The sequence below is a fragment of the Porites lutea genome, chromosome 3 (assembly GCF_958299795.1).
Source record: "Porites lutea chromosome 3, jaPorLute2.1, whole genome shotgun sequence".
NCBI classification, from domain to species: Eukaryota; Metazoa; Cnidaria; class Anthozoa; order Scleractinia; family Poritidae; genus Porites; species Porites lutea.
The window spans coordinates 30,337,568-30,364,961 of record NC_133203.1 but is presented as its reverse complement, the minus strand read 5'-3'; the positions used below and the strand labels follow the sequence as shown (position 1 = coordinate 30,364,961).

The window sequence follows — 27,394 nt, the reverse complement described above, 5'->3', positions numbered from 1 at the left end:
ATTCCTCCTTACCTTCCTCCCTTCATCTCCTCCTTCGTTTCTCCTTCTTCTCTTCTTTCCTATCTTCTTACTTTCCTACCTTTCTTCCTCCCACCCTCTCTCCCCTCTTTCCCTCCTTTATTCCATCCTCTCCTCCTTCCTTTTAAACGTCCTTCCATTCCTTCCTCCCTTCCCTTTTTTTTAATCTTTCTTTTCTTGGAATCGTTGACTTGTAACTAATTGCTTTTTTTTTGCAGACCAGGGATATCGATATGTTCATGTGACGTGAGCATGATGAGTGAACAGCGTAAGTAAGATTGCTTCTACAAGATAAGTTGTCTTATGTTTTGACTCTGATATAACTTGAAACGCCGCCACTGATTCTCGAACGTTTTTTGCTTGTTTGGTGGTTGTAGAGGATGATGATGATTTTAACGTGATTCAGCCAACCCTCCTGCAACAGTTAAAAACCATACTAGATCAATATCCTGATGATGGGCAGATACTGAAGGTAATCTTTATGTAGTTAAAAGTCTTGAAACAGATCTGTCTCAACAAATCTATTCCTTTTGCCACGTATTTGTCTACTCAGTCGTTCTGATCTCATGCCATGCGCACATTTCAGTTTTTTGTCACTCCCCGTTTTTAAGGAAGGGGGGGAAATCCGGTACCCACCTCCCCTCCCACCCCATTTATGTTTGCCGTTCAGGCCACGCAAACACACGGCCGGAAAATATGAACTCCAATCCGGTATTTTTGCTTTCCTAGTTAAGTAGTTTTTAGCATCATCCCATTTGACACTGTTTAGGGTCTGCTTATAGTTGTCTATATTTGTTTTTGTTTTTTTTTTTGTTTCTTTTTTTGGAAGGAACTCATCCAAAATGCAGAGGATGCGGGTGCAAGTCAAGTGAAATTTCTGCATGACAAACACAGTTATGGAAAGGAAAAGCTACACAGTCAAAAACTTGCCACCTTTCAGGTGAATTATGTCAAAGAGGTAGCTAGGAATGAACAATGCAGGGTTACCAATTCTCTGTATAGAGATAAGCATCTTGGGTATTTACGTTTTCTCGGGAATGGCTCGTCACGAACCAAGTCGATCGGGAGATATTCATAAACAGGAGAAAGTTTAAAAGTTGCAACACACATTATTAGACCTTTCCACGGTTTTCACAAGTTTTTATACATACTAGTTAGCGAATGACGACTGACACTTCTGAAAACAGCGCCTCAAAATAATGAAACTTGCCAATTTTCAAGCAGCTACGTTAAAAGCAAGCGAAGGTATTTCTCCAAAACGTCAAGAAATTATACAGACGTTTGTATCATCATCCATCTTCCTACCCATCCATCCATCAATCCATCCATCCGATGGGCAATACAAAAAAAAGGCAAAATAAAACAGAATAGAAATTTAGGTGCATTCTTAGCCGGACAAATCAAGATGTTGCGCGCAAATTCTTTTATACATACTTTAGAGTGTCGTTACAAGACTGGATACTGGTCAGCCCAGAGTTCTATTCTCTTAATGGACAACATTGAGGGTCTTAAAATGACTGTAGGGTCTTAAGGTCTGACATCTGAAAATTGTTTGCCTTTCTTTTCTTCTGGGATGACGACAAAAAAACGAAAGGATCCGTTTCACAACACAGCTCAACGCGTTCAGTCTGTCCGAGTCCAACCCTAGCCCTAAAGACATCCGACCCGACAGTGTTCGTTAACGGGTTGGGTACGGAAGCACCTCGTGTGGGCAGTTAACGTTAACGCCTATCCCAACTGGGCAGGTCTGTGTCCAGTTAAGGTACCTTTGTAGAAATCTTGTTAGTATCTTTAGTTCAAACTTGTAACTGCTTCGTAACAGGGTCCAGCGCTTTATGCGTACAATAACGCCGAGTTTACCAAAAGCGACTGGAGGGGCATCAGGATGCTCTGTGACAGTAACAAAGTGAAAGATCCCATGAAAGTTGGTCGGTTTGGCCTTGGTTTCAAGTCAGTATTTCACATGACAGGTAGGTATATCGCATATATAGGACATACAATTAGCACCATTTATATCTGTGATCGTCTGTATCAAGTGTTATATTCCGCGTTTATTTGTTCAGCTTTTTATTTTTAGAATTATTGGCCATGCAAAGAATTAGAAATATCATTTATTTTTTTATTACCCGAAAACAGGCTAATTTTGATAATCGCCCACAACAAGAATAGAAACATAATAAAAATCCAAAACAGCTGAAACATTTCAACGACTTAAGGCAAACTAATTGGCTATCTGTTACAAAGGATACCTTAACTCATTATATGTGATTATATGACCTTGCATGGCTGTTTCCAAACGCGTGAAAGATTAAGTAAATCCTGTGTTGTTATTTTCATAGCGCTTCTTTTGCCCGTTAGGGGTTTTCCGCTTAGGACCTGCCAAAAATAGTTCTCTTGAGAAGATAATAAATCCATCACTCCATCACTCGCCAGGTATGTTCGGTCAAGATGGCTTGACGTAGCCTCGTGCTTATTTCTTGCCTTTTTATTGGCCTTAACTTCACGAAAAGTTATCTGCCAATATTCAGCAGTCATGTGGACGTCACGTTTGGTCAATAACGCATATATCTGAAGCATGTTTCCTTGGCTTTTAGATTTACCGAGTATCCTCAGCAACACACGGATAGGTTTCATTGATCCGCTGGAGCACTTGAGTGATGACGAATATCGAATAACTGGGTTCAGCTGGCTTTTAAAGGAGCAGGAAAAGATTGAACATATACAAGATCAGTTTCGTCCTTACAAAGAAATATTTGATTGTAACGATAAAGTCTTTTCTGATGGAAAGTACGGTGGGACATTGTTCCGTTTCCCTTTACGACAAACTCCATCCAAATTATCAGAGACATTGTACTCGGAGGAAAAAATGGAGAGGTTGTTTGACAGTTTCTTTGCCGATGCTCACCTTGTGCTTTTGTTTCTTCGAAATCTGGAATCCATTGAGCTTTACACACGAGAGATTTCAGAATTCATGCCAAAAAGAATCTTTCAAGCGAAAATCACTGAAGATAGCCTTGAGTTAGTTAGGAAGAAGAGGAAGGAGTTCTTTGACAAAATCGAACTAGGTAAACACATGCTTGAGCCTGTCACAGTGACGTATCCAGTCACAATTGAGAAGGTGATTATGGGCATTGAAAACAACATTCAACAGTTTTCCTTCCTTGTCACCAGCTACTGCTGCGGTGGCGACGTCTCATCCGAATTTGAGAGGCTCCTGACAGATGAAGAACTTAGCTATTTACCCTCCGTTGGCGTTGCTATGGGGGTTCCCTCGACAGAAAACCTGCCAACGCCTGATGTTGCTGGTCACGTGTTTTGCGCTTTGCCCTTGCCTGTGCAAAAGAAGAGTACGACAGGTTTGCCTGTTCATGTAAATGGATTTTTCGCCCTCACTCAGAACAGACGCCACATCAAAACCCCAAACAAAGATCAAGATGACCGAAGCAAACTTACCGACAAGTCCTTATTGTGGAATTGTTGTTTGATGGAAGAAGCTCTTCCAAAAGCTTATGTCACGATGATTAAGGAAGCCATAATCAACTTCAACATGAATCCAGATGCAGTGTACAAGTAAGGTTATATTTTTTACACTTTTAGTGGAAAGTTTCGTTCCAAACGCACCATCTCACCAAGGTCTTTCTTATCGTTCTTCTTTTTTTCACATTATCAGTCGCCGTGTTTATTAGCGTGGCCTGTGTATTAATTAACGCTAGGACCTCATTTATTTCGGGGTAATTAATTGTTATAGGAATTCTTTAACTTGCTCTTTTGTGCCTGGTATTAGGTAGAACGGTTGGTTTCTAATAAACCAAATAACACAAAAATTTTGTTTTATTAGGCTAGTTGACAAAGTTAATGGCTGGCTTTTCCAGCGCTGGCACTTCGTCAGAGTCAAATTAAGGGATTGAGGTTTGAATGTGTCTATATATCGAATGGTAAAGCTACTCTCTCAACTGGAAAACGATAAAAAAAAACGGTGATTGGAATTTAAGGCGTTTTGATTGATTATACGTAGACGTCATAAAGAAATCTCGTCACCGCTTAAATTAGTGGTCGTAAAGGTTTTACCCTCTTACAAACGACACTTTTATATCATTTGTCTTTTAGAGCATGGCCAGATAAGGAAGTTATTGATCCGGCTTGGGAAAGGCTTCAGAAACCGTTTTTACAGCTGTTGCGTGGTGAAAGCTTCGTATACTCTCCAGTAAGTGGAGGTCAGTGGCTTAAGGCGGAGGAGGCCATTTTTGACACCCTCGACAAAAATGACAGCGAACTTAAGCAGCTGCTCGTTACAGTTTTACTTCAAGCCAATCAAAATGTCGCGTGCCTGCCCGATCATGTACTGGAGACTGTAAATGTCACGCGGGAGATCACTCCCTCGCTGGTGCAAAATGTGCTGAAAGAATTCCCAACTTGCTATAGGAGCCTTGATCGAACGCAAAAGTTGTTGCTCTTGAAATTTGTGCTGAATGGCCAATTTGAAGAACTCCTTGGTTTGGAGTTACTGCCTAATGCCAAAAGAGGTTTTTCGTCATTTTCAAAGAAGGGAGAAGCTATTTTCATTTGCTCACGTAAGCCTCCTCAGGAAATTAAACTTCTACCAGGCCTAGAACATCGATTTTTAGACCACGACATTGATGAGCACCTCTTTAAAAGCCTAGAAGCAGTTGAAAAGCAAGGTATGTTTATAACTAAGTTGCCTGTATTAGCGTAGGCAATTGAGAGGATTAATGTCTGTAGAAAGCTAATACAAATTGGGAATAAGGTGCTCCAAGGATATGAATAAATATTACACCCTAGTACATAAAATGTTCAATATTTCACTTCATTTTACACTAAAACTAACCTTTCACCGTGGTTATTGGAGAAAAATTTGCAAACGCTAAGCCAAATAAATCGAAGTTATAAGGCTTTTAACTTAATTTACATTTTGATTTCTTCTCTATTGTAAGTTAAAAACGGAAACTGTTGTTATTTTGGGCTCTAAATGCCAAAATAATTTTACTTGAGCGCGAAGTTCATTATTTGGAGAATGATGAAAAGATGCCTACATTAACGTATTATTTTGTACATCATTCCCCGAGCAATCACAAAAACAAGTGCACACGTCTCACACATGTGACCTCATTGGAAACTAGCTCTAGTTTGAGAGATCTAAATTTCGAAAACTAATAATAAACAAAAGCAGAGAGCCCTTTTATCAAGGCGATACAAGATTGTTTTAGATTTTAAGCTGTTTCCTTGGCGTACAGCCTCCATTGGGAGAAGTTCCAAATGCAAGGAAAGATTCCTGTATTGAGGGTTAGACCCCTTATTTACACTATATGTTAACAGCAAAATGTGAGTCTGTCGTGTTTAATTCTTATGTAGGGTGTACGCAGTTACAACGTTTTTGTAAAGATCATATTCCGGCCCTACTGCGCGAGACCCTGCCATCTAAGTGGGTAAATAGCGACGTTGTCGAATGGTACCCAGATGATGAGAACTACAATCATCCCACGGAAAACTGGCTCAAGAGCGTGTGGGACTACCTACGGGAATATTTTGAAAGGGATCTCTACAAACTTACAAACCTTCCCTTAATTCCGCTTGACCTCTCGCAACGCCCTATAAAATTAACAAAGATGGCAACCCCGTCTAAAGTTGTTACAAGTAAGCTAAGTGAAAGTGAAGATCTCCTGGACAGTTCCTTGTGTGATGTACTCAAAGCTTTGGGTGTGATGGTCATGAATGAATCCCCGCATTTTCTAAAAGGCCATCCCGGAATAGAGAAATTTGTCCACCCACCATCTGTCAAAGGTGTTTTGCAAGCTATGCTGTCTTCTTCCAGCGTAATGGGGATAGGCATGCACTCCGCTATTCTAAGCAAGGTTCAAGATGATGGCAGACGTTCCCTAAGAAAATTGATCGCTAAAGTGTCTTCCCTTTCCTCAAAGGAAAAAGAATATCTTTCCTGTCTTCCAGTTTTCGAGACACTATCTCAAGAGTTCTTGTCGAAAAAGCAGGTTCTAGGTGCAGCACCAAGAGAACCTCTTCCAGTGACACCTCGCGGTGACTTTATTGACGTTAAAGAAGACGACTCTCTTGCTGTGGTCCGCTTGCTAGGCGTCCGAATACCGACACTTATCGAATTTTTATGCAATAGAATACTTCCAGATGTCAACAGAGGACACTATTCAGCGGAAGAGATTGATAAGCTAATGTTTTCTGTGTTGGGCCATATTGACACGGACACCAGATTAGAAGAGGAGATGAAAGCTTTAAAATTTGTCCCAACCAACAGTGGACGTCGGTTTCAGGCTAGAGAACTCTTCCATCCAAGAAAGGACCAATTGATGGACATTTTTGCGAACGAAGATGTTTTTCCCGTGTTGCAGTATGCTAACCCTGAAGTCCTCAGACATCTGGAGAAACTTGGCCTGAAAGGTGAGGAAGGTATCACAGCTCAAGACCTCTACAGAAGTGCTATGAACATCGCTGACACAGCAGCACTGGAAAAGGCGGAGAAAAAGTCGACAGCAATTCTGAGTTATTTGCACATGAATCCGAATAAACTTCAGGACGACGTTTTTGGAATGTCGTTGGGATTACAGCTTCAAGATGCTCCTTGGATATCACCAGTGCGAGTAAAGCCCCATGATTTTCCTAGTAGCCTTCCTTTCTACGGAAAAAATGAAACAAAACCTTATTTCTTCAAGCCTACGGAGGTAGAGACAGAAGATAGAGCGTCCATAATTGGAGCAATAAGGCCTATTGTTCCAATTCATTCATCAAGTGATTTAGCGAAACATTTTGGTTGGGACAAGAGTCCTTGTGCACTGGACGTTGTGAAGCATTTTGAAATTGTGGTCGATAGTTACTGCAAAGATGATAAGCCACATTACATGTTAATGGTGGAAGAAATCTACTCTTTCTTACTTGGGACAGATGACACTGGCGTGGAACAAGCCTTGGAGAGAATTAAAAGCTCGAAATGGATTTGGAATGGAGACGGCTTTTCCTTTCCCAATGCTGTACTTGCGGGAAAGCCTTCTATTGACCTCTCGCCTTACATTGCATCCCTTCCTACAGAGATGAATGGCTACTCTGAATTGTTTTCCAAGTGTGGCATGCAAGAGGAGTGTGATGTTTCATGCTTGCTGTTTGTCCTTCAATTAATTAAACAGAAGTATGATGATTGTGAAGAGCAACAGTTTGATTCTGAAGACGTGGAAAGAGATCTACAGTTGTCTATCAACATTTTGAATAAGGTGGAATCTGAAGTCGGTGGCGCGTTATCTCCAGAACTTCTCCAGGAGGTTTTGCTTCCAACTTTCGTAAAAAACGATGCTTATGTGAAGCTAGCGCAAGTGGAAGATTGCGTTTATTTAAAGCACGGGTCGCGATCATTGAATGATGATGATGATGATGAAAGCATGGATCATTTACTATTACACAGAAAAGTCCCTTATAGCACTGCAGAATATTTCAACGTTCGAACTTTACAGAACAGCATGCTAGATCCTGATGAGCTTGGATTTGGGGAAGAGTGTGGACAGGAGGAAAAACTTACCAGTCGACTCAGCACGCTACTGGAGGACTACACCGATGGATTTGCAGTACCGAAAGAACTTATTCAAAATGCAGACGACGCGGGTGCAACTGAAGTTAAGTTCCTGTACGATGAAAGAACCAACGAGGATGCAATGGACCTCTTGTTTGACGACGGAATGAAAGACTGCCAAGGTCCTGCTTTGTGGGTGTACAATGATGCTGTCTTTCAGAACGAAGATTTTGAAAATCTGACTAAGTTAAATGGAGCGACAAAAGAAGAAGACACACAAAAGATTGGAAAATTTGGACTTGGTTTTAATGCAGTTTACAATCTGACAGACGTTCCTATGTTAGTGAGCCGGAACTACTTTGTTATCTTTGATCCTAACACTTTTCATCTCGGAAGAGCCATTAGAAACAAAAACAAACCGGGCATAAAAATTGACACCAACAAAAACGTCAGGAAGCTGCGGAGTTTTCGCCATCAGTTTAAGCCGTTTAATGGTATCTTTGGCTGTGATCTCTGTCTGGAAAAAGAAGACAACTCATTCCACGGAACACTGTTTCGCTTTCCTTTACGAACCAAAACTCAGGCCATAAAGAGCGAAATAAAACAACTTGTTTATGACTGCAAGCAAATGAAAGAACTTTTACAGCTTTTTATCAAAGGGGCTGGATCATTACTTCTCTTTACGCAGAATATCCGTCGAGTCAGAATTTTTCACCTATCTAAAGAGGCGACAGATGCGACACAACCTAAACTAATGTTTGAAGTAACGAAGTCGTTAATGCAAGAAGGGATCATACGAAAATTGTCTATGGTAGTGGACCTCCCTTCTGCTGCCAGCAGTCTCAGCAAAGAAGATAAACTCTGTCTGGAGCAATGTAACTTTCTTAAGGCATCAACAAAGACTGCTAGATTTGTCGAAGAAACAGAAAATCCCAGCGCCGTTTTGCTGAGATCAGGGCTAATCCTTGACATTCAAAGCATCGTGACGGAGGATGGACGCCTTTTCTTTCAAGACACTACTACTCTACCAACAGGTGTCGAGACTTGGCTTGTCGCCTCTTCCATGGGCAATGGCGAAGCACTGAAGTTTTCCCGGAGTGAAAAAAGTCTCATTCCTTCAGCAGGAGTTGCTGTTCAACTGTCGATTGACAATGGCTCTGTTTCAGGACCTCTATGTCCCTCAGATTTTAAAGGAACCTTGTTCTGTTATCTTCCACTTCCAATTTACAGTGGTCTTCCTTTACACGTTAATGGCGCTTTTGCAGTGGCCTCAAACAGACGTGCTTTGAGGCAGAAAACAAATGACGACAAAGCCTGTGTTGGAGCAGACTGGAACAATATTCTATTCCAAGATTCAGTATGCGCAGCGTACCTAGATCTTCTTGAAGACGTTAAGTCATCTAGTACTCAAATTTCTGGGAGCAAATACATGTTTCATTGGCTGTGGCCCTTGTCTTGTAAAGTGGAAAAGGCCTGTGAACCGCTGGCGAGATCACTTTACGACCACCTTGCTTCTGGTAAAAGTTCCCTTTTCTCAGATGGAGAAAAATGGGTCAGCATCCACGAGGTTGTCTTTCTCGATCCACATTTTCGCCAAGATTCTGAAATCGGTGACGTTTCATTTAAAGTATTTCAGATGTTGGTTTCTAGAGATGTAGCTGTGATCGATCTTCCTTATGATGTGTACAAATCGTTTGCAAACTATGGGTACGAAGAACTGATCCATTCCAAAAGATATGACGTGAACAGGTTCTTTGTCGAGCTATTTTTCCCCAACATTGGTTCTGTCCCGACTCAATTGAGAGACAGGCTGGTCATGTACGCACTGGATGAGAAAAATGAGAGGCTTGACGAGATGATTAAGGGCCATAAATGCATTCCAACAACACCGCAAGGTGAAACGCTCAAGTGTCCTAGCCAGCTTATAAGTCCAAGCGGAACAAGTGCTTTGTTGTTTTCTCCGTTAGATGAAAGGTTTCCTCACGGCAATGGACAAACATTTCTTCATCCCTCACGTCTTTTTAAACTCCAGCAGCTTGGAATGTTAACCGACGACCTCCCCTGGACAGAGATTGCAGAGAGAGCAGAAAGCATCAGTATCTTAAATCAAATGTCTACGGACGCAGCTTCTAAAAGAGCCAAGAACCTGATCGCCTTCTTAGAAAATAAGCTGATTCGTGACGGCATACCCTCTTCGCTGAGTGAGGATCATTCCAGAATTTTAAAAGCAAAATTTCTGCCAGTTCTCAAGAAACCAAAGTCATTTCCCCTTATTTGGAAGGGGAGTGAAAGTGATGGTGTAAAAAATCAAGTGTTCGTATCGTCGATGGAGGGATTTTTATCCGAGCACACGTATTTAGTATGCTGCAGCCAGCCAATTATAGAAGAGCCTATAGCAGAAAAAGCCAAAAAGTTTCTGAGATTAGACGGAAAACGACCTACGGTGATGCAGGTAATTGAACAAATTAACGAGGCAATTTCTACAGGCGCAGGAGCCGGTGATGCCGAAACTGAGGAAATAAGAAAAGTTTGCATCCAGTCATACGGATTCCTTCAGGAAGCTCTTGATAGTCATGAAACGCAAATATCAGATTTTCTTCAACGTTCACAATTCATTCTCGTGGAAGATAGATTTGTGTCTTCAAATCAAGTTGCTTTAAAGTTAGCCGTTGATTGTCCTCCATATTTGTACAAGCTTCCAATTGATTTAGCCAGGCGATACTTAACGTTAATGAAGGTGGCTGGCGTGAGAGAGGTTTTTCAGGTGGAAGACCTTATTTCGGCTTTGAAGCGCATCAAGCAAGATTTTCAAGACGAAAAGCTAGACGATAAGACACTTCGTGTTGCAATAAACCTAGCGGCTCAATTGAAACAATCACTGGAGAAGTCCGAAGTGCCGATTACAGCTGATATTAAGAGGACATCAGTTAACCTTCCAAATTCGAGGGGAGTAATGCAACTCGTAAGTGAACTTTGTATTAACGACTGTCCTTGGATTTCAAACAACGAAGGCGTCCAGTATGTCCATCCTGGAATCCCCCTATTAGACTGTTACTACTTAGGAGTTAAAACGCGTCGAGCAGAAGCCTTGCGGCACTATGCTTATGGACTCTCATTTGGTCAGAGAGAAGAACTGGTGAATCGTTTAAGGCGGATTTTGGAAGCCTTTCCATGCGAGAAGGAGCTGTTGAAAGAACTTCTCCAAAATGCTGATGACGCTCAAGCAACCGAAATTTGCTTTGTTCATGATCCCCGACACCATCCCAAGAAAAAAGTGTTCGAAGAATGCTGGGAACCTTTGCAGGGTCCGGCATTATGTGTGTATAACAACAAGCCTTTCACGCAGGCTGACATTGAAGGAATACAAAACCTTGGACAAGGAAGTAAGGGGAGTGACCCAAACAAGACTGGGCAGTATGGCGTTGGTTTCAATGCCGTCTACCACTTGACAGATGTTCCTTCCTTCATGTCCAGTGGCGAAGAAATTGGCGACGTCTTATGTGTATTCGATCCACATTGCCGGTATGTCCCTGGAGCAAGCTCTCAAGAACCTGGAAGAATGTACACAGATACCAAACAACTTAAGACAGTTTTTCCAGACGTTTTTTCCTGCTATCTAGAAGAACATTTTCCCATCGAGAACTCCACTGTGTTCCGATTTCCTCTTCGAACACAAGAGATGGCAAAAGTTTCCAGATTAACAAAAACCCCAATCACCTCCCAGACACTGAATGAAATGATGCAGTCCCTGAAGAACGAGCTCTTTGAAGTCCTCCTTTTCGTTAATAATGTCAAAAAAATTACTGTATGCGATATCGATGGAAACAGCGGCAAGATGGCAGACACGTTCTCAGTTGAGGCGGCGATGTCGGATAAAGATGAGGTGAAACGACGGGAATTCGCTAATCATATAAAGCAGATCGGAAAGTTAGCAAAAGAAAAGGGAAGTGTCATCTTAAATACCGAAGTTAAAAAGTGCTCCTATGTCATGACTCTGACGGACTCTGACGGCAACGAAGAGAAGTGGCTAATTGTTCAACAATTTGGCTTTGAAAAACCGGTGTCAGAAAGCATAGCGTTTGCTTACCGAAATCAAGAGCTGGGGATGATTCCTCGAGGTGGCGTAGCTTGTCTTTTGGAAAAGAAATCAAAGAAACATGGAGAAGCGATTAGAAAAAAGAAGGCTTACTGTTTTCTTCCGCTTCCCATAGAAACTAACCTTCCAGTTCACATCAATGGACACTTTGCTTTGGATCACGAGGCCAGAAGAAATTTGTGGTGGGACGAAAAAAGCGGCTACCGAAGTGAGTGGAACAATGCAATACTTGGGGATGTGGTGGCATCATGCTATCTTACACTTTTAGACGAAGTGAGGGGATTCTACCAGTTACCATTCATGGCAAACGAATCTGAAACTCTAAGATGTCCTGAAGATGATCTCCTGGAGAGGGTTAGACGTTTTGAGAATTTATTTCCACAGTTTGATGGTCCTGGTTCCCACTGGAACACACTTGTTAGATCAGTGTATAGGGGCATGGATGAAAAACGACTGCGGCTTTTGCCTGTAGTGCGCTGCTCTTCACAAAGTACAGCCCCTGGACGTTTAATCCAACTCAGGTGGTTTCCGCCAACAGGCAAAGGAAAAGACCAAGCATTCTTTAACAACATTGACAACGTTGGAAGCGCCAGCAAGCAGAGTAAACATGGAGAACGTGATCTTGGAGAAATCCTAATTCAAACAGGGTTTAATCTGCTAAGTTTTTCCTTACTTGTATTTGAGGCATTCAAGAAATCTGATGTCAACACCACTTGTGTTTCACCTTCCTCGGTATTAGATTTCTTCAAGACGTACAGCTCTCAAGATTCCCTTGGCACTGTTGGAATCGATATCAGTGAGACGCCGTTCGAAAACGTCCAAAGTCTTACACTTCTGCTCAGGTACTGCAAGAGAGATTTTCATTTTCTGAAAAGATTACATGGTCTTCCGTTGCTCCTAACGCAGGACAACATACTTCGGGCATTTGATGTTTGCAATCCCAAGTTTTTGTCTCGCTACCACGACATTTTGCCGAATTCGAAAGACATGTTTGTCCATGAGCATGTAAGATACAACCTCTTCGATGACACTACAAGTCTCGAGTCACATGTATTCCAACGTTTTGATGTCCAGGCTTTTTCTTTCCTTTTACCGGATTCTTTGCCGGCGTGTTCGTTTTGTCGGTCAGATGAATACGTTACGTGGAAACCAGATAGCACGCTTCAGCCAAATAGTTGGTGGATCTCTAGAGTCTGGAGCTTCCTTGGGGAAGAGGTAGCACGCTTTCAGCGAGGTTGGCCAGGAAGTGGAAGCATACTGTCAGTACTGAATCCTCTGACTAACTGGAACATCCTCCCTGCAACTGAAGTGCAGGTTGAAATTGACTCAAATGATCCAAGTGTGGTCAACGAACAAGTGTTGGTTCCCTTGACACTAGCCGAATCTGTTCTTGACTTTAGGGAGCAATCTAGAAGTAGTCCACTGGATTCAGCTTTGAGAGACCTGGGTCTTCCTGAGCTGAATTGTGCTATTTTTTCTGCCTCGTCTGCAAACAAAACGTTTTTGGCTTCTCAGCCCATTGCAAGGCAAATTGTAGCATCGCCTGAAAAACCGAGTTCTATCCTTGCAGCACTCCTCCAAAAGATGAAGCGAAACCCACAGTCCTTGCAAGGAAAATTGGATCCTTCAAGTTGTAAAGTCATCCTTCAGTATTTTGGCCACAACGTTGAACTCCTCGAGAAAACGCTTTCCACAAACGATTTAGAGTCTTGCAAAACTACTCTGAGAAAGTTGCCCTTTTATTCAACTATAGACGGTCGTCTTGTCAGTCTAAATGAACAAAAAGTTTGCGTAATACCAAGTGTTATGCCTCGAGAAGAGATGGCCCTGTTACAAGAAGAAGTGAAAATGTTGTTTCTGGAATCCATGGAAGATCTTTCCAAGCTATTTAAATTTTTGCGATTTGATTCCATCTCGACTGTGGATGTGTATTGTCAGTCCGTCTTACCACATTTCCAGGTCTTCAGTACCGAGGCACGGCAGAAGCACCTCAAGTATATCCGCGACTCCTTGCTTAATGATGCGAGCGATGAGTACAGACTGTTGCAATGCTTGAATAACACAGAAGTCATATCCAGCAAAGAGGGAACGTTGAAAAAAGCGTCTAGTTTCTATGACCCAAGGAATGAAGTTTTCAAAGCCATGCTTCCCGAAGAAATCTTCCCACCTGTACCCTACAACTGTCTAGAGTGGTTGCCGTTTATGAGGAAAATAGGAATGATACATGAAATTTCCCGTGATCATTTCATCAAGTTTGCCAGGGAAGTTGCACAGGAGGCATCACAGCGCCGTGCTTCGAAGACAGACGAGAAGTCAAAGCTTCTTGTTTCCAACCTTTTGAAACGATCGAAACCATCAGATGGACTGCTGCAAGCGGTTTGTAATGTTCGTTTTGTAGTCTCAGATCCAGTCGCGGATGACCTTAAAAAGTTACATTCACAGTATGGTTCAAAGGACGATGGCCCCAGTCCATACATTTCATTTCAAGACTCTGTTGTTTCTGATCATACTGAAACCGTGTGGACAGCAGCGCACATACTTCCACGATGGGCTGATCCGAGATTTTGTTTTGAAATGAAAGTACCTCACTACTTAAAGAGGGACGATTTTACCAGCTCCATCCTTTCGGATCTGAACGTTCTATCTGAACCCACTGTGCAGATGGTTATTTCACACTGCCTTAACATTACTCATCAAGTTTCCAAACAAAATGATAAGAAATTTGCTGACGATCAGGGTACCACGAGGATGTCAGTCATGCGAAATATTTACAAGTTTTTCCAAAGAAAGGTTTCAACAGGAAATTCTATCGTGGAGGACCTTAAGAACAAGCCTTGCATTTTGGTTGAAGAGGGGACAAGATTTGTGCATAGCAAACAAGTGGTTCTTGAGCTGTACGAAAGCCTGGAGATATCACCATTCCTTTATCGGTTGCCTCCTGTGTTAGGGGAGTTTCAGAGTTTGTTTCGTCGATTGGGCTGCACTGATTCTGTTACAGCTTTACACTACTCCATGGTCTTGGAAATGTTACACGAGCACTGTCAGTCAATGAAGTTGAATCCAAATCATATTAAGAGTTCTTTAAAAGCGGTCCGAGGACTTTTCGAAACGCTGGAGCCAAATCCCCAGGAGAAATCTGAGTTCCAAACCTTGTACCTACCTGCAGTGTATCAGGTTAGCAGATGCTCCTTTGACAACCTGCACAAGTCGACTGATTTAATATTCGATGACGCTCCGGAATATCAGAGTAGGCTTGAAAAGTTTGACCAACTATTAGTAGTGGACCTTAAGATGGCGGAGCTGCAGTGTTCTTCCTCTATGAACTATAAGGACTACATCTTACGCCTTCCAGAAATAGTACGACCGCAATTTCTATCTGATGTCATACAAGAAAGATTAACTTCTTCCATAGAAAATGTTGATTCTAGTTCCACTGTCATCGTTGCTGATTCCTTAAAAAAGCAATTATGTTCAAGACATTTCTTTCAAGGAATTTTGAGGTTAATTCGTCACGCAAACCATGCAAGTAAATGTTTAGATGAAACTACAACTGTTCGTCTAGAAAGCAGACTTCGAAGTATTGAGTTTCTTGGACTGAACCAAATTGTGACCCACCTGGTGTATAAAGAAAATATCATTCCTGGCAGTGAAGCAGAAGTACCACACTTTTTGGAAAAATTTTCAGAAAGTGGCAGAGATGTTTGGAAGGTGTATGTCAATGGGAAGACAGAGGAGGGCGATTCTCAGATATCACTGACCTTAACGCAAGTGATCGCAGAAGCGTGTGAGGGATTGTTGCGAGAAACTGTTATGTTTATACCAGAGATGTTGCGCACGAAACCCAACAAAATTTGGTCAATCCTGGACCACATGAAAATTCGGCAGGATGACTCTTATGATCCATCGCTAAGTGATCTTTTACCTGACCCAGGTGACTTCATCCCGATTCAGGATCATCATCTTCTGGACGAAGCATTCCAAGAATTCTCTCCCGGAGAATATGTTGGTTTCGAATTGGAGGATCCAAGTCTAGAAAATCAGAAAGGAGATGCCACGTTTATCTATGCCATTATAGTTGAAGACGTCATTGGCGATGAAGATACAAGTATCTACACAAAACGTTATAAAGTAAATGTCGGACACGACAAAGAACTGTTGGTTGCCGAGTCAGCAGATTTGTACAAATTTCATCAATTTCACCCTCCTGCTGCTAATCAAAAAGGAAGCTCCACTCAAGATGCAGACAGAGAAGAAATTTTTCGAAAAATCACAGAGGTGCTTAAAATGGTATGGCGTCTTCCTACGAGAAGAAAAAGAAAGATTATAAAGCGATTGTTTCTTCAGTGGCATCCCGAAAGAAACATTGGAGATGCCGATCTCTGCAAGAAAGTCTTTCAGTACCTTCAGAATGAAATTGAAAAGTTAGAGAGGGATGATGAAGAGAGCGATCAAGGGAGCTACAAGAGTTTTTACCATGTCTGGACAACACGAGCCAAGCTGTATCGTACACAACGCCAAGAATACAGAGCAAAGTTTGTTAAAACATATGGCTCCTGGGAAGCCTCGACGAGCCACAGTAGAAGTGGATGGGTTCCACCAAGTTTCTGCAAGAAAAATCCCCAACCAGGTGAGGCAAGACGCTGGTTCAGACAGGCCGAGGAGGATCTAAAGGCTGCTCAAGAAGATTTGCGTTTTGGCACCACATTTTACGAGTGGGTGTGTTTCAAGTGTCACCAGGTGGGCTGGTTATTTTATTTAATCGTTCAACCTAATGTTTTTATTAGATAGGAAAGTTAAAAGTATGTCTGGCAGAATTCTACTAGCAAACGTCTGCCAAACAGAGAGGCACCCACTCCAAATAGCTTTATCTTACTACTTACCAGGAAAACCAGACAATATACTTTCCCCTACCGAAATTATATGAATAGGTTAGCAAAGCAAAAGATTATGTCTATGAAAATAAAATTTAACGTTCCTGGAATAAAGTTTTACCCTTTTCTTTAGCCTGTCTAATGATTTTCAATAATGATGTAATTGCCAGCTTTTGACCGAAATATTTCCCAAATTCTGGTATTTTCAGGTCAAAATGATGTTAGATATAACAAAGTAACTTTGTTGCCTTTTATTTATATATTTTAAGATCGCGTGTGCATCTCTAAAAACTGATGTTAGAGGGGTTGAGAGAGGCGTTTTGTGCTTTCTGTTTTTATTGTTGTTTAGAGTGGGGGTGCAAATGTGTGGGTATTCGTGAAAAGCCTTTTTTTTCATGATTTATTCATTTAATTTCTTCGTGTTCATTATTATTGGTAGGCTGCAGAGAAAGCATTGAAGGCTGCCCAGTATGCAGAAGATGCCTCCAAGACGCGTGTTCATAATCTTTCATTGAATGCCAGCTATTTGGGTGACTCAGATTTAGCACGCATCGCCAGCGATCTGGAATGTTGTGTGGTGGATTCAACACGCATGCGGTACCCTGATAGGGTTAATTATCCCGCAATTCCACATGATGTCTACACGGATGGCATGGCCAGAAAAGCGTTGGGTCTAGCTAGAGAAATTCTCGAAAGAGTCCGCCAAAATTGGCAGGTTTGTAAGCAAAAATAGAGATCATCACCAGTCTTAGGGCCTGTGTCTAATGTGGAAACGACGTATTTTCTTGCAATCCGTAGGGAGCTAGTACTAAAAAAGGACCTTCTCCTATGACGAATTTAAATTAGTTGGCTGATAAAAAAAACTCTGAACTCAATGATTCACGTGTAATAAAGCAAAACCTAACGTCATAGAATAGATAAACATTAATTTATCAGCCTCGTAAGAATCCATTCAGAGGTGCTGTCTCTCATTCAGAATTTAACGAAAGAAAAGACAACCGCCTTTTTTGCGTTTCTTTTGTACCTTAGAACATTGGAATCGAAGTAGAAATAGTGGGTGCTTACCATTTGACAGAAACTTTCGGAAATTACGGATGGAAGGTAAATGATAAAGTCACTTTTCCGAGAATCCAAGCGAAAATTGAAGAGTACGTTTTGAGGTAGTCCGTTCATCCCGGTTGGTACGAACGAACCAAACGAAATGTTGCTTACCATTTACCAATTTCTCCGTTCCTTGTCGGTTCCAGACTCACGCTACACAAATTCGCCCATGTTTTGGATTCAAACCGTAACGGATGTGGTAATTTTGCTGTGTACTGGTAAATCGGTTATCACTATGCTTTCGACACCCCAAGCGGATTTTCCTGTCAAATGGTAAGCACCTAGTGAACCTTGGGCGCTTCTTACAAAGATTACCGGTTGTGGCTAATGAAGCATCAGAGATTTGTTTGCAGTGTAATCATCTTTGACGCGTGTTTTGTGCTCTTAGTCTTAACATTCTTTTCCAGAGTGGTTTAGTGAATCTATGTTAAAAAACAGTACAGCGTTAATTTTTTGTGTGCTATTTTGTTTTGACCACCCACCCCGTTATTGTTAGGGCAGAGCTCAGAGAGAGCCAAGCAATCTTGATCAGGAAACTAAATCAATTATTTGAATTTACCAATGAACTATTAGGTTCTTTTCTCTGGCGTTTTCATTATATACCTAATAATAAAAGATTAAAAGGTGAAACATTAACATTTGCTTGTAGAAAAATGCCTTTTTTTCAAAAACGTTACGGCTTTTGTGCGAACTGTCTTTTGCAAGATACAGTAGACGCCATGTTAACGAAAGGCAATCGTCCTTCTTTCACGCTTTCGATTTTTTTTTACATGCAGAGAACATGTCCTAGACTAGAAAATGCCTCTGATTTAAGATAATTAAGGAAGGCCGTGAATTCGGAAGTGATTTGCTTTGGACTATCGTAAAACGCAAGTGCATATCCTTCTTAACACTATAAACTGTAGTCAAAATCTTAACAAGTTTTAGATAGCGATCAAACAATAAAATCAATTTCAATTGTCACCGTGCAACGTGTTATCCCGAAATATTATGGACTTCTTTGATCGATAAACTCCTTTTGTTTCCACTGTACTCGGCGTTCATTGTTTACCCTCGATCTTCTACATAAAGGCAACAGAGATTGCTAAAACATCCTCGCGCTTGGTGTTTATTATATTCGGGGCATAGTCCTGGACCAATCAGAGCGCGTCAGTTTATATAACATCTTAAGTAATCGTGTTAAAAAATGCATATTGGTTTCGGCAGAGGGAAATCTTAAGCCTGGTTTTCACTAGCGCATAAGCTTAAGCAAAAGTAAAACAGACGGGTTAATTCGTTGTTCTTGAGCATGTGCCTATGCTTAAGTCGTAGGTTTGACTAGTGAAAAAGGGGGTGGACATAAGAATATGCATAAGTACAAGGCCGTGGACCAATCATAGGTCAATTTGACCCAAATCTCATGCGAACATATCAAAAACAATATGGCGGACTCTTCCTCCGCCATCTTGTTTATCATAGAGTTAAGGAGAGCAGGTAACGAGAATTGAGTCAAATATGCCATTCTGCGCGTGCATATGTCCTTGTGCTTATGCTTATACGCTAGTGAAAAACAGCCTTTAGAATGTTCGCTGTCATATTTAAAAAAATTGAAAAGGCTAAGCCACTTTTTTATCGCAATAGGGACGGCGTTAGGGAGCGCACTAGAGTTGTATAGATTTAAACATGGATCCGAATGGCGAGCGTTTTCTACGTTTACTGTAGTTTTGTTCAATGAGGCTCCGTAAACCTGATTCTCAACCCTAGATTGGCAGAAAAACGCGGAAACAATGGAAAATCAAGAACGTACTAAAAGTGGCCTGGAGGTGATAATGATGATTATAAACTAAGACACTGAGGATGTTATTTAAGTTATTTTATTACCAAATCAATCAAGTAACCAATCTTTGTAAATAAAACACCTCACATTTTAATGTTTCTGGTAAGAGTACGCATTTATCACGATTTTGTGGCCTTTTCAGTGAGGAGATAATTTTCTATTTACCAGTTAACAACAAGCCAAATTTTCGTCGCTTTCTTACATTACATTTTTTGATACAACTGGCGACAAATATAAAAGTTAAAAAAGAAAACAGGTCAGCAAAACAACAACTCTGCACGTGCATCACACTTTTTTGTGCATCGTCGCAACATGACTACTACGTGAAAATGACTAGTTTCCCTTAATGGGAGGACGTAAACGGCATATGGCGAAATTGTCTCTGAACTTTGATAGTTCTTATGAATTCCACTCCAGGAAAGTTCGCATCAAAGTGACGTTAGGTGAGTAGGAATAATCGCGATGAAGATTGAGTGAATGTGAATTCGCTTTTAAAGGGAAGTTTTCGTGGAATTTAACAATGGACTTTACGATCCGACGATGCGACGGCAACGAGAACGTCGAAAATTACAATAGGTCTAGTAGACAAAACAACAGCTACGCACGTGCATCTTACTTTTTTGTACATTTCTTTGCCGTTTTTGCACGACTACCACGTGAAATTGCCTGATTATAATTTTCAGGGAGGACGTAAACGAGCGACGACGAAATTTTATTCTCTCTCCAAACTTGAATACAGTTCTTAGAAATTCATCTCCGGGAGGGTTTGCCTACATTTGACGAAGTAAGTGAGTTGGAATAATCGCGATGAGGACCGAAAGAACGCAAGTTCATTTTTGAAGCGACGTTTTCGCTGCCGTCGCGTCTTCCGATCGACAAGTTCCTACCAAAACGAGGAACGGGGAGCAGGAGCGGGAAACGAGCATGGGGAACAGGAAATTGAAAAATGTGAGCAAAACTTTTCTTGAACCCTAGCTCTATAGCTCTCTTTAAGGATCTTCTTGTCCATATCTCTGGTTTGTTCCTATCTAGTCCAATCAATCTAGGCATTTTCGAGGCTCAACATCAAACTAATTGCAACAGAATTGTTTTCAACATCATTTAAGTAAGGGTGGCCTATCTGGTAACATACTAAAAATCCGCCAAAACCCGTTCGGCGGAACATGTCAAAATTAAGCGTTAAACATTTTGAGCTTTTAACACAGGGTACCCACGTTAGTTGAAATTATACGGTTAAACAAAAAAATGCACAAAATGTGCGTGAAAGAAGAAAGAATAACTTCTACCTAGTTTTCGCTGATAAAAACGGAGTGTTTCTTTTTTTTGCACAGGAAGCCCATGTTCCACTCAAGGAACCCCAAAACAACAGGAGGCTTTCAGAGTAATAGAGTGAACTGTTGGCTGTAAAACTACAACAAATTTAGTCGTAAGGCTTTAAATCTGAAAAATGAAAGCCGTTACTTAATCATTAGCTTTTAAAAGATATCAATTTTTATCAGATTTCTGTTGGCCGCAAGGGTAAGAAAAATATATATCAGAGCTGGATTTTTGAATAAGGTTACAGCCAAAATAGAGCTCTCTTCTCAAACAGTTTTTTCTTTCAACAACTATCTCCAAAGAAGTCAACAAAAAAAGTAAGAGTGCAGCCATTGTTCTTCTTTCTTCTCCTGGTTTCTTTCTACTCGCTCTTTCTATATTTCCTTTACTTGTTCTTTTCTAGGAGGATTTTTGGGCTCATTTTCCATTCGGCTTTTGCTCTTTTCCTCAGTGAAAAGAATGCAATTTACGTTCGGTACGTTTCCAAAAATCCAGCAAGATAATGCTTTAGCTTTTACGGTTACCTATACATTATTTTTTGTTAACGTAACAGCATTCTCAAATATACAAGTTTCACTTTTTCAAAGCTTTTCATTTTCTTCTTGTTAAAAGTGAATTGGAGAGGAGGGGACGATAGTTTTACTAATTCTTTACGACGTTTCAGACGTGCCGAAAACTTTATAACAAAGACTTAACAACATAGCCAAAATTCGGAATTGAGGAGTTCTTCTAAAACGAAAGTTGAACGATAAACTGAGAAAGAGAAAAGGAAAACGTTCGAGGTCGCTTGATCTTGGCTCTTGCACGTACGTGTAATTGCATCCTGCGATCAGACGTTTCTTGTGGAGGGAGAGGGAGTGGGGTGCAACGCAGGGAGCGCAAAAGTCCTACACTGAGGAAAGGGGCTGGAAAAAAAAAGAAAGACGTCAGGTCAAAAAGATCTGAATGCCTGATTGTATGAAAGTGAAGGAAAACTATAATCCGGAAGTCAGAAATGATTAATGTGTTTCGCTCGGCTGAAAAGTGATAGCGTACTGAAAATATCAAATGGCCACAAACTGATTGGAATAACATTTAATATTTTCAGAGCCAATTTCCATGACCGATTCCAATAATTCTATGTTTTCTTACCAAACAAACGACAATTATGTGGCGCGCCACAGCAGCTTAAGCCGAATACGAAAGTCAAGAATTCCTTGATGAGCCAACATTTAAAGGAAGATGGCCAGAAGCAAAGAAGACAAGTATGAGAGTGGGTGACCCAACTCACCCTAGAATTATATCAATCATGTGGACGGAATGTTCTTTTTTAAATTCAATGAATTTATATTTGGTCGTAGTAGGAATGACTGGGTTATTTCTGAACATTTTCCCGTGGATTGTTTGCTATTCCAAGCTTCGTGCTCAGAGCCACCGAAGTAGTAGAGACGCGCTGTTAATGTCACTTGTTTTGGTTGACTTTTTGACTGTCTGTGTTCCTCTACCAGTTTATCTATCAAAACACTACAACTGTCCAAGAAATCAGAGGACAAGCTTCGTCGGAAGGCCAACGATTTGCGAGATTTTTCATCTGATGTTCGTGTGGCTCAAACTTGCTGCACTGTTTATCATAACAACGTTGAACTACACTTCATACCTCGCTATAACCGCGAGGGGAATTTATTGCAGCATCGGAGACAGGATTTCTTCGTCTTTAGCGTGCTCTAAATACGAGTTGAGACATCAAGAAAAGACGCACCCGACAATGATCATAGCCAATTTAGTGATTGGAATAGCTATCGTAGCCTTTTTGATCGCTTCTTTACCATACATTGGCCTTGGTCCAGAGAACCTTTCACGACAATCTACCCTATTATATCAACAAAACTCTACGACAACTTTGTTTCAGTGTTCGTTGGATCAAATAAGCTACCCGCAAAAGAACAAAGAATACACGTTCCTGTTTGCGGTTCTCATGAGCAGTGCCGCTTGCTTCTTGCTTCAGGTTGTTCACAATGTCCTGAGCTGCTTTAGTTGTCCGAAATATTCACTGGCAAAAACGGGCGCATCGAGAACTTTTGCCATTTACAACCGAAGGCTCGGAGCGGAAAGAGACTTTGCCAAACTTATCTGCGTGTTGGGCCTGACCTTTCATTTAACGTGGATTCCGGTTATGGTAAGTGGATCAATCTTGCTTGTGCATTTGAGGCGTATTTTGGTCTAAATTCTGTAAACAATGAAATTTAAGAAAGAAGATTTTAATTCACTTAAGGTAATAATCAAAAGCTTCGAAAGGCCAGAAATTCCACGAAATCGTTTAAAAGATCATTTACTTAAACTTAGCCAGCTGACATAGAGGTTATATACTAAAGACATTTACAAGCTTATAATAACCAAATGTAAGGCATAGTTAGTTAGGCTATCTTTCATTATTTTGTATGGTTGCTGTCAGTGGTATTTTGAACTCGTCATTCGACTCAACACAAGATTTGACTAAAGCTCTATTCTATTCTTCAATTCAAGTACATTTCTTATCAATATAACAGGAGCTATTAACAATATAGGCATATGATGTTTTATGTACTAATCATCCGGCTCCGAAAACAGCAAGGATTTTGCAGCGCTTAAGTGATTCGTTCATCTTTCAGTAGCTCATGTTATTCCAGGGACCATTTAAAGCTACCTTTAAATTAATTTATTAGGCTTGATCAGTTGAACATCAAACGTTTTATCAGCATCGAAGTCAAGAGAAAGAGGCTGAGACATAAAAACGGTATTAAATCAGTAATTTTTTGAAAAAAATCTTCTTCTTGCAAAATATACATCAAGAAGCGCCCCTCGAGTCAGTACGTTTCTGCCAAAGACCACAAACTGGGAGTTATCAAAGAGCAGACACCTCTTATATATGTAATCCGCTTCTCTATGGGTATTTCTGAACGCCTTCACTGTTAACAGTGGCCAGGGGGAAATATTTCCCCAAAATTCCAAATTTCTTTTTGTAAACTTATCCCAAGGAATGAAAATCACCACGCAAAGGTCTACTAAAGAGGTTTCATTTGAAAGATCCTGAACACCATCGTATTTCGTCCACAGACTCTTGAAAAAGTTAGAATTAAATATTAATTAAATATAGTACCATGTGAAAGTACTACTGAAGAGGTTTCATTTGAATGGTCACACCATAGGATTTCATCCACAGACTCAAAAGTTAGACCCTCATACTAAATAAATACTGACCATATGAAAGTACTGCTGAAGAGGTTTCATTTGAATAGACACGTAATACACGCTTTTCCATAGATTTTTAAAAGTTAGAATGACAAATTCTTTCTCCTACTCAAGAAATTAAAGGGTTTTTAACGTTTTTTAAAGGCCAGAAATATTGTAAATGAGGGACAAGCTTTGCCACCTTATGGGATTGGATATTGTATCCCAGCCTGTGATTGGGTCCTTAGACTCTTTGGTACTACTCCTACTAAATTTATTTTCCATTTGAGATTATTCAAAACGAATATAAAGAGCAAAAAGCATTTAATCGTCATAAAAATAATTCTGAAAAAAGTGTTATTTATATCTTGAGGAATTCGAAAGGTAGCATTCAGCTGCTAAAAAGCCCTTTAATCCTATTAATTAAATCTCCAGCGTTAAGTTGTAAATAGTCACTGCGGATCATTGAGTCATTGTTAGTTTTCACCGAGTGAACGTACCCGGGTGGGGGGAGTGTGCGGGGTGTTAATCAAGGAATTTTTTGGCGGGTCCGGTAAAACGCGCAACATGTGCAGATTTTTAGCAACAAGTAGAACTGCTCTCTACTTTCTGCAACAACTTTTTTAGGCAATTTAAAGGATCTGTGTCACGAAATTTATCAAATTGATTCAATACTTGGGAACTGCCACTAAACTGAGTGAAACATGAAAATAACTGCTCAGAACGATAAAAGGTATAAATAACACAGCGTATAAAAGAACCATGGATGGACAAATGTGAAGATGATGGAGGAGGATTGCAATTATGGTTTTTGAAAACCTGTTAGCGCAACAGTGTTTCATAGTTCATTTTTGTTGAAATATTGCCTGGGAGACACATTTGTTTACACGAAACTGTTATCTTGACATTCACAAGAGGTGTAATTGGCATTATTAGCAAAATGAACTGGACATAAGTGACCCTTACAGACCCTTCTACATCCCAGACAAACTATGAACCATAAACTCCATTTCTTCACACTACGAATGAAATTCCTATAAAAGATACCCGATCTTGACCAAAATGTAAGACTAGGGCCCGCGCATCAGAAGTGAATTTCGGCTTTCTTTTTCTCGGTTTCCTAACCTGTTTGAAATCCTTTCCTTGACTACAACACAATATTTATACATTGCGCACCCCCCCCCCCCCCCCTCCGGGAGAGGGGGTGTGCCGTGAATTGGTACGAGTTGATGTCCAGACTAAAGTCAGTCAAAGGTGCCTTCAGTCTTTCCGTGGAGTAGTGGGTCCCGGCTTTGCACAAAAGCTTTATTACTCAAAAACTCTAGGTTAAAGTTATTGTGACCATGCCTTGGTTCTTTTTGTTTTAGGTGGCTATTAGTTGCATCATGTCTGGGTACAATATCAGTACGGAATTCTCCCAATATGTCATCGCAGCGGCGTTTTTACCACCGACTATAAACCCAATGCTCTTCTGTACGTTTCTGTCGGATTTCAGAGACGGTTACAAGGCTTTGTTAAAGCTCATACCAGACAAGGTCACTAAGATTTTTAAAGGTTTGTTTTCAGTTTATCAAAACCATTTTAGACCATTACATCACACTCGCATTCTGTTACTAGGTTGGCTTCCACGACTTCTATATTTATTTGGCCTGACTTTTTTGACCAGGCGCAAAGAAAGGCCAACCAGTGGCATTTAGCTGCAGAACTCCCTCTGTAGAGCAATGCCCTGCCCAACTGGGCCACTTATGTTCTTTTCTAAATTTGGCAAATAAGAGATTATTTTAACACTCTTGAACAAAAGTAGCCTGAGAAAATAGTCGTGATTTCGCATCGCCACTACTGGTTTCCCCGCAACATAACTTCTAAGCCGGAAATGAGTGCAGAAATTCCATACTGATGACGCACCACTACCTACATCTGGTTAGTACTTTTGCTCAGTTGCAGAAAATTTTCAATCACTCAGAAGCACTACCAAGATCTGGGTACTGTGCGTCATCAGTATGGAATTTCTACGCTCGTTTCTCAGACGTCATTTCGCGGAGAAACCACGCAGTGGTGGCGTTGCAAAATGTCAACTGTTTTTTCAGGCGGCTATAACAAAAGTGCCTTTATTTTCTTTTTGGCTGCAAGAAAGGTTTATAGGACGTTTAACACCATATTATAGATCATCATAATAGTTAAAGCTTGACGCCCTTATGATCTTCTGTTTAGTCTTCAGTCTCTGTAAACCTGTAGGAAATTCTTTGAGAACTGCCTTTTGGGGGGAGGGGGGGAGGGTGGAGGCAGACTCCGCATATGAAAGTGGTGGGGATGCTCGTCATCTCACTTAGGGGTGTAAATATCGGATTTTGGTCTCACTTAGGATGTTCTGGGCAAAACGCCATCATATTTAGCCCTGGAGGTCTCGTTTAAGATTGCACGCCAAAAAATATAAAAAAATATATATTGTCTGAGTTTTAACATGGTCGCTTTTAGCTTGGGCCACGCCCAGATCGGTCTCCTTTAGGGGTTTAATTCAAAATTTCCGACGAGCATCCCCACCCCTTTCATATGTGGACTCCCTCCCCCCCCCCCCCCCCCCACAGGCTTTTGCCTTACTTTTGAATGAAGTCAATATCACCAATTCAAAAGCTAAGTGCTGTACATCACTTTGTTGAAATGAAATTCTGCAGAGTCTAAAAAGTTAAAGGTAATTTGCTAATTGCTTTCTCCCCTTAGATTGTGCGACGTTGATGTATAAGCCGAAGGAGATGATAACAAATTCAGCGATCGTTACAATACCCTCAGAGATTGGACACAAAGTATGAAGAGATTATAGTTCACACTGTAAATAAACGATTCAGTGCTTGTGAACTGAAAACCGTCGTGCAAATTTCAACACGCTAACGTCCGTTGTTACTACTGCGGGAATGACGAGAGTTTTGTATTTAGCACGCCTTTAAAATTAGTCTCGGAATTTGTTATTAATGACGTTTCTATGGGTCAGTACACACAGTCACGATCAATAAGACACTGATATCAACGTTTGATTCATTGCGTTAGTCTGCATTGCTGTAGCCTGCGTCACAAACGAAACTAACTCTGGTTAACCGAGGTTTAATTACCCCTGCGTTCGCAGGCTAGCATTGCTAGGGCATAAGAAATTAAGGATAAAGATTACAGAAGCGGCGTTGGTCTCTCTCCTTATGCCGGCGTGTCTCGGATGGTCTCATAAACACACTGCTGTGGACATGTCCTAATAAAAAGTAGCCGAGAGTGGCGTGAATCTTTCTTAATTAAAAGATGATAGAACTGCTTACACAAGTAGACATCTCATGGTTTTCAGGAGGAAAAACGCCCGGCGGAGTTAATCGTGCCACTTTAACAAGATAATTATAGAACGGGGAATTGAATTAGGTTACGACCTGTAATGGTTAGCTAGAGAGGAACGGAACAGGAATCAGTGA

At 40.9% G+C, this 27,394-nt stretch overlaps 2 protein-coding genes across 2 annotated transcripts; both read left to right on the top strand.

Annotated features, from left to right (window-relative positions):
- Positions 1-239: 239 nt before the first annotated feature.
- LOC140930902 (sacsin-like) lies at positions 240-18,259 on the top strand. The gene is made up of 8 exons (XM_073380622.1): positions 240-286; positions 396-490; positions 848-958; positions 1,841-1,988; positions 2,613-3,588; positions 4,126-4,697; positions 5,389-16,394; positions 16,968-18,259. The coding sequence occupies exons 1-8, from the start codon at positions 271-273 to the stop codon at positions 17,259-17,261; spliced, it is 13,218 nt and encodes a 4,405-aa protein (XP_073236723.1). The 5' UTR covers positions 240-270; the 3' UTR covers positions 17,262-18,259.
- Positions 18,260-21,694: 3,435 nt separating this feature from the next.
- Positions 21,695-27,128, top strand: LOC140930901 (uncharacterized). Its single transcript, XM_073380621.1, has 3 exons — positions 21,695-22,917; positions 25,316-25,502; positions 26,667-27,128. The coding sequence occupies exons 1-3, from the start codon at positions 22,009-22,011 to the stop codon at positions 26,753-26,755; spliced, it is 1,185 nt and encodes a 394-aa protein (XP_073236722.1). The 5' UTR covers positions 21,695-22,008; the 3' UTR covers positions 26,756-27,128.
- The last annotated feature ends 266 nt before the right edge of the window (positions 27,129-27,394 follow it).

Coding starts and splice junctions, on each gene's coding strand:
- LOC140930902 (XM_073380622.1), top strand. Junction 959..1,840: donor AAAAACTTGCCACCTTTCAG/GTGAATTATGTC, acceptor GCTTCGTAACAG/GGTCCAGCGCTTTATGCGTA. Junction 16,395..16,967: donor TGTGTTTCAAGTGTCACCAG/GTGGGCTGGTTA, acceptor TATTATTGGTAG/GCTGCAGAGAAAGCATTGAA.
- LOC140930901 (XM_073380621.1), top strand. CDS start 22,009: ATGAGAGTGGGTGACCCAACTCACCCTAGAATTATATCAATCATGTGG. Junction 22,918..25,315: donor TAACGTGGATTCCGGTTATG/GTAAGTGGATCA, acceptor TTTTTGTTTTAG/GTGGCTATTAGTTGCATCAT. Junction 25,503..26,666: donor GGTCACTAAGATTTTTAAAG/GTTTGTTTTCAG, acceptor TTCTCCCCTTAG/ATTGTGCGACGTTGATGTAT.